Source organism: Cavia porcellus, unplaced genomic scaffold (genome assembly GCF_034190915.1).
Source record: "Cavia porcellus strain 051 isolate PalLab524CR breed Dunkin Hartley unplaced genomic scaffold, mCavPor4.1 scaffold_13, whole genome shotgun sequence".
Taxonomy (NCBI): domain Eukaryota; kingdom Metazoa; phylum Chordata; class Mammalia; order Rodentia; family Caviidae; genus Cavia; species Cavia porcellus.
Window position 1 is genome coordinate 47,629,684 of NW_026947496.1, and position 16,596 is coordinate 47,646,279.

The 16,596-nt window shown below is 40.3% G+C and overlaps 1 protein-coding gene across 3 annotated transcripts in view; it reads right to left on the reverse strand.

Annotated features, from left to right (window-relative positions):
* Positions 1-10,334: 10,334 nt before the first annotated feature.
* The window catches only part of Fbh1 (F-box DNA helicase 1), a 57,374-nt gene continuing 51,112 nt past the window's right edge, over positions 10,335-16,596 (reverse strand). For all 3 annotated transcript variants that reach the window (XM_063260171.1, XM_063260172.1, XM_063260173.1), the window contains 2 exons: positions 11,424-11,555; positions 10,335-10,826 (listed from right to left, as the gene is read on the reverse strand). In XM_063260171.1, the coding sequence (XP_063116241.1) occupies positions 10,656-10,826; positions 11,424-11,555 (303 nt within the window). In that variant the 3' untranslated portion in view covers positions 10,335-10,655. The remainder of the gene's footprint in view (positions 10,827-11,423; positions 11,556-16,596) is intronic.

Here is a 16,596-nt window from a genome sequence, read left to right on the forward strand (position 1 = left end):
CTGATGTTCTGAGCAGCCCGTCCACGCAGTACGTTAGTTCACCAGATGTTTACAGGGCAGCAGGTCATTAATGGTCAGCTCTGGAGATGGCTCTGCTTCAAGCCTAAAGCTGTACCATATAAGTAAGCAAAGGCCACAGATGGGTGGGGACTATAGGGCAGGGAAGGGGATTACTGGGGACTGAACCCTGGTCCTTCACACTGAGCTACATTGCAGTGGTTTTTTAAAAACGATGACTACACCACTCAATCACTAAGTTGCTCGCACCAAGGCTGAACTTGCAGTCCTCTTTTCTCAGCCTTCCAGAGTGCTGGGATTACAAGTGTGTGCCTTTTAATGGCTTCTAACGGCACTGAAAAAGCTAGAAATGAGAATAAAAAGCTAAAATCCCTAAATTCTCAATTCAAACCATACGCTGAAACTTAAAGACTTCCTAGAACCATGTTGAATTTCATGCCTTAGAGATGCCACACCAGATACCTGAAAATACAACTTCAGAGTTGGAGCCCCTAAACTGCTAAGCAACAGACGCTGAATCTGCAGTCCCAAGTTTCCTAGCTGAAAGGCTGAGTATTCACTGGGTACTGAAAGGGACGGTGGTCAGGGGAGAAATGTGGACTCACGCATCTCCTCTGCTTTGTCCCGTGAAGCAGCCCTTTTCTGTCTGTTAATGCCCTACCGTTTCTTCCTTGGTTGAAGTGCTGTGCTGCAAAAGCAAGCCTGCTCTCCAGGTGACCCCGAGTACCTCAGGCTCTCAGATCACACAGAGCAGCCATGCAGCCGGACCACTGCTTCCCAAAGGCCGTCCAGCGCTCTGTCCATGCACTATCCTGTTTCCACTGCTTCCCTGGGAGCTGGCCACCGGGCCTCTCATGGGTCAGGCCCAGGGCGCATGCTTAGTCCAGCAGTCACTGCTGCACTGTCCTGTCTGCATCCACCTTTCCAGAGCCTGCTCAGCTCCTCTCCAGTGAGCCTTTTGCCTACTCAGAGGTGCCAATCTGTCTCTGAGCTCTTGTAGCCCTTACTCACAGTTCTGTTTTAATGTGATAATTACTAAATACTCCACTGTACAGGGGAAAGGGCATGACTTAGAAACCTGAGTGCCAAATGTTCATTCACTGCCCACCATTTGGAAAAAATACATGAGCTATCTGGATTGGCACCACTCAACTATAAAGTGAGGGTGACAGCACATGCACTGTCCCTCTCACAAAGGCCTGAGATCACATCTGAGACTTGTTTTTCAAGAACTGTACAACCTAACTGGGGCATGGTGGGATATACCTGTAATCTCAGCATTCTGAGCGGTGGAGGCAGGAGGATCACAAGTTTGAGCCTTGCTGGGCAAATAATGACTTTTTGATATCCTTCTCACAATAAAAATTTAAAAAGGGATGAAGGTACAGCTCAGTGCAAAGGTCCTGGGTTCAATGCGAGAGGGAGAGGGAAAATTGGGAGGTAGGACAAAGGGATGGAATGAAAATAGACAACGGATAGGCTTTAGCCTGGCCAGAAAGGGAAAACATCAAAACAAACAACAGAGCAAAGCAACTTACACTACAAGACAATAAATGCTACAGAACTGTGAATATGTTACACAAATTCTGTAAAGGCAGAAATCACTAAAAAATCTAAATATTCAAGGATCTCTTTAGAATCAGCATGTGTTGGGGGTGGGGTGAGTGGAATTTAAATAAATGCCCAGGAGTATTCTAAACAGGAAGAGGGACAGGCAAAGACACAAACTGAGAAGCAAGCATCCAGCTCAGGCAAGAAAGAGCACAGCAGTCGGGCAGATGGGCTGGTAAGAAGGCAGAAGTAGACTGTGAAGCATCAAACCTCAGAGGAGCAGGGATTCTAGGAGGATTGCCCAGAAACTCTGTTAAAACCGAAACAAAAGCAGCCTGAAGAGCAAAGATTCTGCCAATCAGCAGAACCTTGTGATCTCAATGCCACGTCTCTGGCTCCACCCAGGCATTTCCTTCCAGTAGACATCCCTGCGCCAAATATAGGAAGTTCTCGATCTAGAGCTGATATTTCACATCTTTGGAACAAGAGCCAAAAGTACTAATTACAAAACAGATGTGTAGTCTTCAAAACTCTCTTTGAGATAAATGCATCCCAGCCAATTCCCGTTGCTCTAGGACAAAGTAGGGCTGCAAGTGGTTGCAGGTGTTTTCAGTGTTCCTGGAGGATGCAGAGGCAACAGAGGGACAGCCTAGGACAGCCGAAGGTAGAGAGCTTGGAAGGGATTCTGGGTTCTCATCCTGAGTCCTATAGAGTCACACCAGCTACCCCTTCCAACAGTCCTCCTTCCTAGTGAGAGGTTTAGGAATGGTAAATTAATCCCATTTTGACAACCTGTGGCCTCAACTGGGAGGCTTCTGGGGTTTTCTTACTACTAAGAGACACAAAGACAAGCTTAGCCCTCTTTCTGATATAGCTGTGTCTGCACACAATGCCTGAAACACCCTGGACAACTGGTCACCAGAGAGGTCAGGCTGGGCACAGCTGTCACAAGGATGACAGCACATGGAAAACACCAAGTTCTTCAGTACTGTTACATAACTGAGACAAGATCCCTAGTAACGTCTGCTCTGGACTCCTGCATCAAGTCATCACACTTTTAAGGTCCTTGAGAGTTTTGCTTATTCACAGCAAAAACCATAGATACTGAATGTGGTAATGCAAAGTATGGATGTTGGCGCTGGTGTGGTGGCGCACACCGGTAATCACAGAATCAAGACTGAGGCAGTACATCGGCTGCAAGCTTGAGGTCAGCCTGGCCTACACAGTGAGACCCTATCTCAAAAAAACAAGACAAACAAACAACAACAAAAAAGTGGATATTGTAATAGGCCCTAAAATGTGGAACTGGCTTAGTAGAGGTGGCAAGACAAAGGGTCATTAAGATTCCTACTGTGTTAGAGTATCAGTGACCCTTGGTTATGTGGTTATGGAACAACTGATCACAGTGCTGCTGGATTATTATGGGTCCAGATTAGGAAAACATGTATTAAGAAAATGATTACTGGGGCTGGGGATTTAGCTCAGCGGCATAAGCACCTGCCTTGCAAGCAGGCAGTCGTGAGTTCGATCCCTGGTACCGATAAAAACGAAAAAGACCAAAAAAAAAAAAAAAAAAAAAAAAAAAAGAAAATGATTACTTAAAAAAAAATCCTGTACCATTGAATCACCCACTTTTAAAATGCAAAAGAAAAACTATGTTCAGGGACTCTGTCCTAATGTCGAGAACCTCTTCCCAGCCTTGCTTTTTTTGAGACCATTCTACACAGAGACCATTTTCCTTCCCACTGGTATTTGATAGTTGTAATGTATAAATGCACAGCTTATAGTCAACAAGTTACTTAAAGGTGATTACCAAAAAAAAGTTCCCTACCTTCCCAGTCACCTCTCCTCAAAAGAAAAATACTTACAAACCTTTTCACTGGTTGTTTTGGTACTCCCTTCATCTCCATGTCATCTCACACTGGTTTCCACTTAGTTTTGAGACCTGTAACTGATCACCTGCTTTGAAGGCTGGGGAAACAGCTCGTTTACTCCCCTCTTTCCCCAGGTTCACACATTCCCTACCTCTAATACACATGCTGATGTTAATAATATGGAATCACTGTCATACCCAGCTAGGCTGGTCTCTTTTGCACAATTTATTGCCTTCCAAATAATCAAAGTTCAGATCCAGCTAGACATTCTACAGCCATCTTGTTTATAACCACCATTTTGCCTTCTAGATGACATTTATATTATAAACTGATAATGTTATGCCTGTCACTGACATCTAGACTATTTCTTAGCAGACACAGTAAGAATATACTGTGCTTGAGAAGGGTCAGGAACCTTCCAGTTGGCGCAGTGGCCCACCTGTGTCTAGCTTGGCACATAACCCCTTTCTGCCTGCACTGCTGCCTGCCTCCCAAGACATACTTCCATTTGTAAACATTTATTAAACAGTTTTTTAAGCAATCCTAGATTGGTGTCACACTTTCTTTGATCCTACAGTAATCTCTACCATCAGTAGGCAATTCTCATTCACCGGCAGCAAATCTTTCCAAAACAGCTGCCTTTTAAAACATCTCTATTTGCTTAGTTTTCTATTCTTGACATTAACTCCAGCCTCGACACTCTGCTGTCTTCTAGGTATCTTCCCAAAAGTTAAAGACATCATATTACAATGATACATGCATACCCGTGTTTATAACACATAATTCATAATAGCTAAATCTTGTAAGCAACTTGTATGTTCATCAACTGATAAATGGATAAAAGAAAATGTAGTATTCATACACCGTGGAGTACTACCACCACAAAAGATAAACAAGTTATTTGTATGAAAATGAATTCAACTTGAGACCATAATGTTAAGTGAAATAAATAAGATACATATGCTTAAAGATTGCATGGTTTATGTAAGAAACTTGAAATATAAATAACGGGCCAGATGAAAGAAGTATTAGGAAGAAGGCAGGTATTTTTTCAAATGCAAAGGGGATCAAGAGATAGAGGAAGAAAGGGGAGGGAAAAGAGATGGAAAAGAATTAAGATGTGTTATGTACAGGTACAAAGTCCATCACGATCATCACCATCGTGTACTAGTAGAAAATAAACATATATTCAGGGACAGTTGGTATTTACTAAGCTCATTCCTTAACAGAGACTGCACCTAGAGCCTCAGGCTCCACTCCAATGTGTTCTGGTGCCTCCATGCCCTGGGTGCCTTGGTCTCTTTCCTGCCTAAATCCAGTACTGTTTCCCAGGGAAATGTCATCCCCCAATCTTATTTCCTACTAAAACTCGACCCAAGCCTATCACCATGTACTAAAGTAAAATCTAAATGGATCAAAGATCTGAATATTAAAACAGAAACAATAAATCTATTGGAAGACAAATTAGGTAGAAACCTTGAAGACATAGGGGTAGGTAGAGAATTCATGAACAGGACTCAAACTGCACGGGAAATACTTCCCAGAATCAATAACTGGGACCACCTCTTATTAAAAGGTTTCTGTAAGTCAAAAAAAATCTCCAGCATAGTGAAAAGAAAACCCACAAACTGGGAAAAGATCTTAGTGAACTCCCCCTCAGACAAGGGACTTTTGTCTAAAACACATAAAGAATTTAAAAAAACTCAGACCCCCAAAATTCAAAGACCCAATCCAAAAATGGGCATCTGAGATGAATACACACTTCTCAGATGAAGAAATACAAATGGCAAATAAATACATGAAAAAATGTTCGTCATCATTGGTCATTAGGGAAATGCAAATTAAAACCACACTGAGATTCCATCTCACTCCTGAAAGAATGGCTAGAATCAAGAAAACCAACAAGTGCTGGAGAGGCTGCGGGGGAAAAAGGAACTCTCCTACACTGTTGGTGGGAGTGTAGACTGACCTTTGTGGAGGTCAGTCTGGAGATTTCTCAAAAAGCTGGGATTGGAAATCCCATTTATTCCAGCTATTCCACTTCTAGGCATATTCCCAGAACTGAAAGCATCATACCACAGTTATATATGCGCACCTATGTTTATAGCAGCACAATTTGTAATCGCCAGATCTTGGAAACAACCCAAGTGTCCATCAACTGAGGAATGGATAAAAAAGATGTGGTATTTCTATACAATGGAGTACTACTCAGCTATAAAGAAGGATCACATTGAGATACTTATCAATAAATGGGTGCAGCTTAAAACCATACTCATAAGTGAAACAAATCAAACTCGCATCTGTGAACACCAAATAGTTTCCCTAGTGTAAGAAATGATTCAAATATATAAAAGTATGTGGTAACCATGATTCCCCATTATGTGGCCTTGAAGCTTTATAGTTTTCACTCATTAATTGGAATGGCTTTATTTTGGGCTATTTGACATTATGGCCTGTGATGCAATGAACAACTAACTGTTTTGAAGAAAATAAGACATCATAATAGCTAGTGCTGATTTAATACCATCTTGTTTTGAAGCCACACCAAACTATGGCTCTTCTGTCTCCATTGATTTTATCAGGTTGTATCTTGCTGGATTTTATCGTATGTGGTAGTATAAACAAAAACTGTTATAAGCAAAGAGACAATATAGAAACCATTGTTCATTTTTCTATTAGCTGGTTCTAAGTACTCTACAATGCTTTCATCCACTTGATGCTATAGCATATGAAGTTATATTCAAATATTGCAAGGAAAAAGACACTATAGTAACTATTAAGTCAGGTTATTTGGAAACCATATTTCCTATGGTTTTAGGAAGAAACCAATACAAACAGATAAATCTTATCCACAAGATTATTTGGTGGTGAAGCACTAGGTTGCTGAAAGTGTCATGCTTTAACCTGTATTATGTTGTTATGCCCCCTTTTATCTCAACCTCTCCCTTATTCATTAAAAAATTGTTTAATTTTTTAAATTTCCTTTTTAAACTAAGGGGAAAAAATTAAAAAAAACTAGGATATATTATAGTAACTTTTTTGATTTCCTATTAACATGATTTGAAGTCCTGTAATACTCCCACTATCTTGTTTTGACTGATAAGACTCTGTTCTGCTCTGTATGATAGTATTAAGTATGAAAGTATAGGCAACTACTTTGAAGGCAATAAGATTCACTTGATGCCCATTCTGGTTTGACTATTATCCTCTTTTGAGGTTCTGTAAGATTTACAATGTTTAGGTTTTATTGGTCCTGTTCTCTACTGCTTTGTTCAACTTTATAATACCTAATGAGATAGACAATCCTTCTTAAGGAAGCAAGAGGCATTATGGTAACCATTGTTGATAACCTTGTACTCTGTTTTTACATCATGTGCTGTCTATCGTTGGTTTTGACTGACAGCTTTATCATGCTTGATTTTATTCTCTTACAAAAAAAAAAGTAGTAAGATCTAAGGGAGCAATAAAGCCCAAAATGTGTAAATTTTGTTATAATAAAGAGAGGGAAAGAAAAGTGCCCTGAAGGATACAACAGCAAGGGTGTTTAGGTGTGTTAAATAGAAGACCATATTAATATTTTTGATTGGATTACTGAAAAAAAATCTTATTTCCTCACTTCACTGACCCACATCCTCCAGTGGCTTCTGGAGGAAGGCAGAAGAACAGGCCAATAAAACTGGAGGCATGAGAGTGCTGAGACTTTAATGACTTCCTGGCCAGGTTTAGAGATTTTTGTTTTAATCAGATAGATTCTCACTGAGTGAGAGTGAGTCCTGAGTGACCTCAAAATCATGATTCGCCTGCCTTAACCTCCCAGCTGCTGGGGTTACACACACCCCGTGGATCCCATGGGAAGGGCCACCACACCCAGTTTTCCCTTCAATTTCTTAAACGACAGTTGTACAATTCTGACACTGCATAATCTGAAGACATTTTGATTCCTGACCCTTTACATAAAGCTTCTTTTCTTCTGGGAGCTTGCAGGATCTTTCTTTCTGCTGCTCTGAAATTTCCACTATTAATGTTCTCATTACTTTCCATTGTGTAGTGGTCGTCATACCTACCTGACACGCTTTGCTCACTAGACATCTATTTTTGCTCATTTGGTAAGCATTTTGTGGGACATTTCAATACAGAAACCTCTTTCATCAGTTCTGGTTAATCTTTCTTTACTTTTTGGGGGGAAGAGAATTATCTTCCTAAAACTCTTTTATTATGTAGTCTTAAATTATTTCCTTGTCTTGTAATCTTTGTTCCACTTTCTGTTTTCTGAACTTATCCTTCCAACATGAAGGTTTTTACTACTTTCACACTTCTGTCTGCAAGTATTAATTTCACAAATGCAGCATCTTATTTTCTGGATATATCATAGACATTCAGGTGCTTTCTTCTGGCACAGACTCCTTCCTCCAGGTTGATTCTTTGATTTTAATATCCAACTTTCATCTTGGAGGCACTTTTCAGGTATCTCTAATCCTTGTTTGATTCCTCCTACTTAAACGTAGAGCACCAAGGTTCTAATTGACACTGAGCACCTGAATGTGGTGGTAGGTGGGTGGGTCTGATTATTACAGATTTATTCCACTAGGTCATCTGCATGGCCTGCTTCCTTAGGAACTTTTAATGTTATTGTCATTGTTTCTGCTGAAGCAGCTTGGATTACCTTGAGGATGTACACAGGCTTCCCAACCTCAACCTCTACATTTTTATGGCTTTTGTCTATTTTCTTTGCTCTCATGATTTAAAATTAAAAAAAAACAACTTCTGCCATTTTAATATGGTTTTAGGAAGAAACCAATACAAACAGATAAATCTTATCCACAAGATTACTAATCTCCTCTTGCATTTTAGCTCACTGCATTTTAGCTTTACTGAAACTGACTGGCTAACATCATACTTCTTCCAAGGGGTCAGCTACAGAAACATCTCTCCATCTTTACTGGACCCTTTACAGCACTGGCTGCTGATGTTCACTGTTCTTGAATTCAGGAACAACTCCATCATGCTAGCCATTCCTCTGGGACCAGCGTCATTTCTCTGCAAGAGCTCTCTTGCTTTCCTTCGCCCTCCCTCACAGTCCTCAGGCTCATTTCCGGTATCTCTGGTCTTCTCATTCTTTATACTCTCCTAGATAAGCTCATCAAAATTCTTCAAGCGAACACCTCAACTACCTCTTCTACACCTACAACTAAAACCCTTATTTCCAGTCCAGTACTTTACTGAAATATGGACTTCAACAAAACACACTACATGTCATGGGGGTAAGATGAGAAAACAGAAAATAGAGCAAACATTAAGAAACAAGTAGTAATATGTATATGTATATGTATATGTATATGTGTGTCTATGTATATAAAAACATTTAAGATAGTTATACTACTGATTTCTCCGAGTTCACTGAAGAGAAAGATTTGTACTGGTATTGTTCAGACAGTTGAATGCAGATGTCCTGTGCTCTAGGTGAATGATTTGGGGATGACAATGCACAATGTATGTACCATTGTTGCCCCAATTCACGTGTATTGAAATTTTGTTGTAGTTTTTTTATCCTTTGATAAAATGGATTTTAAAAAAAAAGCAAGTAGTAAACCAATTTTAAAAAGTTGAGCATCAGCAAAATAAACAAATTTCAGGAAAAAAAGAAAGAAAATGGATCCAGTATGCAAAAGCCTCCCGGACAATTCTACTTGGATTTTTCATGAGTACCCTCAGATACAAAATTTCAAAGTCAAATTCATCCTTGTTTTTATACAAGTCTTATCTTCTTTTCTATTAAAAGATATCCTTACCACCTAGAAAGGCAGCCAGAAAATGGGAGTTACACTGATGTTCCCTCACTGAGTGATGACACCCATCTAAACACTAAGATTTACTGATTATATCTTCTTAGTATCAAGACCAGAAGTTCTTCAAATTTAGAGTGCACAGAATCACCTGTACAGCTAATGAAATACCAACTGCAGGGAATCAGCCCGAGTCCTATCCCCTAGGTATGGGGTGGGGACTGAGAAATTTTATTTCTAATAAGTGGCCAGGTGATGCCAAAGCTGCTCATATGGGTACCTTTGACCTATGTATCCACTCTCTAATCACAGCTCCCCCTACAATTTCCTTGGTCCAGACCATCAGCTGTCATGTCTTGCTGACAATACAATCGTTTGCCTTTTAACATATCCAATCTTCTCCCTCATCCTCTTCCTCCTTCCTCTTTCCTCCTCCCCTTCCTCTCCTTCTTCTTCTTTGGGTGCTGTGAATTAAACTCAGGACCCTGTGCTTGGCAGACAGGCACTTATGCCTCTGAGCTACACCCCCAACGTATCCAATCTTCTTAAAACATCCTTCCAACTGTATCTGGAATGATCTTTCTAAAAAGAAGTGATGTCTCTAGACGCTGGAGTCTGCTTGGCACAGCTCAGCCAAATGTGCTGTATTCTTTGGGTGATACGTCTACCCCTCCACCCGCCACTAGCATCCTAAAACTGAATGGCAAAAACGCCCAATATCACACCCATGTACAGCTCTGTGATGTGTTTTTTCTAAGAATTATTAACTTCATTACGATTTCCACCTAGCACCCCATGCACACTAAACCAGGAAACAACTTCCCATTTCTCTTCTACTAACTCTGTCTCTTCCACAGTAGTCAATCATCATTTTCGTTAAAAGTGTTTCTGATCTTCAGGAAACATAACAAGTCTAAGCCTGGCTATTTTCACTTTGTACTTTTTAAAGCATGTTGCCATTTCCCTGTTTAAAATGTGAGTCCCACAAAGACAAAGACACACACTATGTGTTATACTCCTGTGATTGCCCATGGCATGAAAATTCCATAAGCTGCTGAAAAGAGAAAATGGGCAGAGGAGAAAGTTTAGAAACAGCGTTGGAGCAAGATGTCATTGTGGCATGCCAGCGTTGCAATGCCTGTTTAATTGAAATCTTGTAATAAAAGTTTAAATACATAAAATGTTTTTATCAAAAGAATATCCCCACTTCCCTGACCTGATAAATATGGAGGACAGGCAAGTGGTAACTGGCTATCTGGAGGAAATGGAGAAATGGCAGGTCCAACTCTGGTTGGGTTATTATTCCTTGGAAAATGTTCTGTGATTGTTCAGTCTCAGGTGAGCAGGAACCTTGCCCACGCTGGCTTTCTTCAGCTCTTGGGAGACCATGGCAAGCCACTCTGCACCATGAAGAATGATCAACTTGGCCTCAGAAGACAAGAAAGAGCAGGGCCTCATGCCTGGGCAGCACTATGTTCTCCACTGTGGGTTCCATGGAGTGTACTTGCTCTGGAGAGGCAGTCAGGAAGGCCAGAGGCCCAATGCGCTGCTCTGCACAGGAGTGGCACAGGTAGCCACCCTTGTTTTCTTTCCTGTTGCTCTGCAATGATAGACAAGAACAACTGGTGAAGAAATGATCTAGGACAGGATTTTATACCGAAAAGTGCTGAACTATCACAATTGCCCAGTGACAATTACGAGTCTGACATTTTCAACTCTACAAACCCTCAGAGATAACACTTCCCACAGCACTACTGTCTGGGACAGAATCACTCTATCAAATCCTCTATCTAAAATTTGTGAAAGTGAAGAGAGAAAGAACTATACACTGCAGTATAGTGCAGTGGTAGAATATGGGTTTAGCATGTGTGAGGCTCTAGGTTCAATCTCCAGCACCAAAAAAAAAAAAAAAAGACACTGAGCTCCACAAAAGGATTTCTCCTCTGCAATGTCTGGTCACCACCCATCCCCCAAACAGAACGGTCAATTAGCTTGTCCAAACAGTACCACGCATCCTGAGTCTTGATTACGCTGTCTAACGTAAGGGCAGACCTCACCTTTATTATGCTGTACATACAAAAAGTTCTTTAAAAAAGGATTACAAAAAGATCTATATACCTTACCCAAAACTCAGCTAAGTACATAGTTCATAAGCAATCTAATGTATGTAATTAAAGTCTACAGATGGCAAACATACGTAGGTGATCGGCAGTTTCTTCATGGTGAGGACAGTGTCTACAGGGATGGCATTGTTGCACTGCTCCACACAGCAGTGAACCACTCCTGTTTTTAAAACATTACTTGTCAGCTCGACTTGCAAGAAGTACTCCTGAGAAGAAATGGATAGAAAGAAAAAGGTTAATTGCAATACCCATGCTACCAAACTTAGAAACTCCAAAAGCTACAGAGCTGTAAATGTCCTTTACACCAATCCAGAGGTGCTGACCATCCACAGCTTTTCCTGCTTTCAAAGCTATCGCCAAGAAAGAACAACCAAGTCCAACTGGTTTCTGTTATAACTGCTGTTTTGTTTTGTCTTTAAAGTAATGGGCAGACATACAAAAAACTACAATGACATTTTACGACTATTTTATCTTTTACTATAAAGATCCCCAACTATATCATTAAAAAACCATTCATGCATTCACTTTACATCCCAGGTAAGCTGAAACAAAGAACCTTAGAACTTGTCCAGGCCAACCCAAATGTTTCTACCTTCTCAGGCTGTTGGCTGGCCAGTGGGCATGTAACTCAGGCCCCAGGGGTTTTTTGTTTTTTTAATCTGTAAAATGCAGAAAACATGGCACTTACTTCACATGGTTACTGTCAGGAAGACATGCGGCAGCACCTGCAGAGTGCTCATGCTGACATGCAATCTCAATACAGGGTTCCTCGATCTGAGCTGCAGCAGCCCCAAGGAATAGCAAGCTACAGGCTAGCAGGACTACAATTATCTGCTAACTGATAAATTACGACTTCCTATTTTCTAGACTAAAACCTTTCCTCATCAAAATTTTTCCCCATCTACGTCCCACACTTTAATTGATCGTTTTTCTTGTGGAAACTATCAGCTACACAACATAGAAAATACACACACACTTACGTTCCAAATGACAAGGACTGACAAAGGACAGTATGAAGTCACCTTTAAAATAAAACCACGGATTTGGCTGATGTTCCTTTGCCTATCGTCTGCACTTCCTTCTCCACAGGCACTAACCATCTTGAATTTGGTGGCTTTTCTGACCTGTTCCAAAATAGCCCTACCCTTGAGTACATACTCAAGAGCATAAAGTATCTTTTCCAAGCTCCTTGTTTATATAACTGTTGTATTTCTGGTTTCTTTCTCATCTATTACATTTCTCTCAAGTACTACAGAGGACTCAATTGTAACACTTTCACATTTATTTATCCATTCCCTTGGTATGGATATTTGGTTCTTTCCAAACTTTTTGACAACGTAGTAATGAATATGCTTGTACATGTTCCCTGGCCCACTGCAGAAGATTCTCCAGGGCTTGTTTTCAAAGGTTTTGACCCATTAACTATTACTATTCTATGCACTACATAAGAAGCTGAAATAAAATTTCACGAAAATTACATGCAATGTACCCTGATTTTTTATTTTATACCATTTCACTTCCTAAAAGCTTGAATTAATTTCACAAATCATCAAAAAATCAACCTACTCTTCCTAAAATATTCCTGCAGAGCAGCCATGCAGTCTGAAGACCCTTTATGCTACTAAATGTTAAGGGGTCCAAAGAGATTTTGCGTATGGAATTTATTAAAGTTTGCCATGCTAGGAATCTAAAGAAGTATTATAAATATTAATTCACTCTAAAAATAATAACAAGTCCACTACACTAACAATGATACATTTTTTAAAAACAGAAGAGCAGCATTACCGGACATTTAAAAAAATCTCTTTAATATCCTATAGCTTAATAGAAGGCAAATGACTCTAACCTCCCTGAAGGTGCTGCTCAGCCAGCTGCAGGCACCAGATGGAAGAAACCGGCCACTTTACCCATCTAGAGCTTTGGCAACTCCCACTGTCTTTCTCCCAGAAGCTGTCTATACCGATGGTATTTCGGTAACAGCATACTGTATTAGCTGAACATTAGTAGATTTTTGGGAGTAGGCAAAAAGGGGTAATTTTTTAAAATTTTTTAAATTTTATTTATTTATTTATGGTTTTTTTTTGAGATTGGTCTTGCTATGCAGCACAGGCAGGCCCTGAACTCACTCTGTAGCCCAGGCTGGCCTCGAACTTATGGCAAATCTACCGCCTCAGCCTTCCAAGTCCTGGGATTACAGGCATGCGCCACCATGCCTGGCAAAGAGGGGGCAGTTAGTATAGATAAAGAACCGATGTTTGCTGTACAACTGAGGGGGTCATCTACTCCATATAAAATAGCTATTTTTTTAAAAGTATTATTATTTCTGTGTTGTGTCCTCCACCTTCTCAGCTGACACAGATATTGTCATCAAAGGTCACACTTCAATAAAAGGTGCTAACACACACACACACACACACACACACACACACACACACAGGGGAGGTGACTGGACTCTGCCTCAGCACTCAGTCTGTGGTGACATGGCATGTCAGGTAGCCTTTGGAGTCTCCCTTACACAGTCATGACAGCATTACAGTGAAAAGCAGAAATGACTAGAACCTTTAAACAGTGCTATAGGTGTAATATATACTATAATACAACATGGATTACATGTATAATGTGCATTATGAACATAGTATTATATACAAAATATACGAAAGAACATACTGAGTACTACATGTATGCTATGTATTCTGTACACAGTATACACTTCACACAAAACAGTAAAAAGTACACACACGATATGTAACTGAAAAATACAATGAATGTTTAAAAATTTTTAAAAGACATCTTATGGAAATCTTTCACGAGCTCTCTACTTGTGCTGTTATGGTTGCCTTGATGATTTGAACTATTCAAAACATACACTTTCATGGGCATTTTAACTTAAGGGAAGAGCTACAAATCCTACTGCACCAGATTCAGTGAAGAAGGTGGATAAGGACACACTGTAATAAGCAGTATTTTTTATTACACCTCATAAAGACAGAAATGAGGACTTCCAGAACTGCCTCAGAAAGTGGCCAACAAAGATGGGATGATAAGGATGTCTGAAACAAAGGGGAATATTTTGAGGAGGTTTAATGACAGTGTTTTACTGCAATAAAAAAACATAAACATGCATAGTACCTTTTGATCACATCTAGTATGTACTATGAACACGGTCTGACTGTGTATAGCCCTAGAAGGTTAATCTGATTATATCAAAATGTAATACTTCTGGGCCAGGGATTTAGCTTGGTGGTATAAGCAACCTGCCTGGCAAGAGCGAGGTTGTGTTTCGATCCCTGGTACCAAAAAAAAAAAAAAAAAAGTAATACTTCCATATGATAGAATAAAAGTTAATGTTTATCTAATGAAAAATACCTTTTGAGGTGTGGTTATTGTCGTTATGACAGTTTCACAGATAAGAAAACAGAGGCAGAGTGGTTAAGTAACATGCCCTTAATCACCAAAGTGTGAATGGAAGAACTAGGAGTGACCCAGGTCTGACTAGGGCCTGTGCTTTGTACTGGGACCACCCACAGAAGCAGAGGGCGCTTCTTTCACCCTTGACAGACACTTGCTAAGCACCAACCGCATGGCAGTCCTGTCCAAAGGATGCATGTGTGAGACTTCAATTAAGAGCCTAAGATTTGAGAGGCTGAGAAGCTGTCTTCTGAGCAATTAGCCTTTTTTTCCACATTACTTCATACTTCAACAATTTTTCTTTACTTCCTCAAAATTTAAAAGAGACAAATGAACAAAAAGCCTGTGAAGACATATTTTTTAAGAGGTTTCTATGGCTTGAATATGGTGTGTCCCCTCTCTCCCCAAAAGTTTGTATGCTCAAAGCATGGCTAGATTGAGTGGCACAAATTTCAAGAGGTAGAGACCAATGCCAGGTGACTAAGTCATGAGAAAACTGCCTCTGAAGGGATTACCATTGGTCTTGAGGAGTGACTTCTCAAGATAGCAGGTTGTTAACGAAGTGTTATAAAGTTGTTTTGAGGTCACAACACACATTCTGCCTGCAACCAGTGTGCCTTCTGTTTCTCCATCATGTTGTGATGCAGCCAGTGGGCCCTGACCAAGATATTGACACTATGCTGTCTGAACAACCCAGCCACCAGAATTAAGTCAAACAGACCTCTTGAATTAATAAAATAGCCTGGCTCAAGTATTTCATTCTAGCACCACAAAACAGACTAAACTGGAGTCAGTCCAGTTAACGTTATAGAGCAGATCAAAATGGTTTTTTAGTCCAGGTAGTAGAAAACAGTGCTCACTCTGTCATTAAAACACCAGTGTCCATGACTCTGTCCTTCTCAACAGGCTTTCACAGACTCTGAATTACTATCCCTCTCACACACAACACCCTTTGTGGCCTGCTGTTTTGACCAGAAGTTAAACTCAGCTACTCTTGAAACAAGATGTCCCTGGATATGCACAAACTGAGATAAGTAAAAAGCAGCAGTACTCTATCTCAAACATGGTCTTTCCAACTTAAAACATCTGCTCATGCAAACAGGCAGTCTTCCCAGGCTTCCACAGATCCCCTGTTTCTCAACTCAGTCTCACTGAGGGAAAGTATTTCTCTAGAGTCTGAGTCCTGTTCTATGGGGAAAACTCTTTCCTCATAAAATGTGTAAACAAAGTTAGCTTTAAACAGCCTTTTAAAGGGATATATAATTGGTGGGGCTCTTAAAATGAAAAGGCCTCCATAAGAACTGTGAAACAGCTAGAAAAATCATCCTCCCCAGCAATTTCACCTCTAGAAATGCACCCTGAGATAAAGTGGCAAAATAAACCATGACTCACAAATAAGATTACATATCCCAGAATTAGCAGGCAAATGACTGAAAGCAGCCCAACATCCATCTGTGAGACTGTGACAAACATGATACACTGATACAGAGGACTGCTCTGCTGTACCGGAGGGTGAAAGTTTTACGGAGAGAGTGATTTCCGTACGTATTTCTAAGTGATAAAGTGAGATATACAACATCTACAGAATGCCACCAATTTTCTTTCTTTCTTTCTTTGGTCTTTTTGAGACTAGTTCTCACTATGCAGTTCAGGATGGCCTTGAGCTCACTCTGTAGCCCAAGTTGGTCTCCAACTTGCAAAGATCCTCCTGCCACGCAGCCTCCCAAGTACTAAGATTATAAGCAAATGCCACCATGTCCGGCTAGAACACCATCTTTTGTGGAAAAGGAAAATGTGAAAATACAAACACACCTTTTCATACTTACAGAAAGATACTAA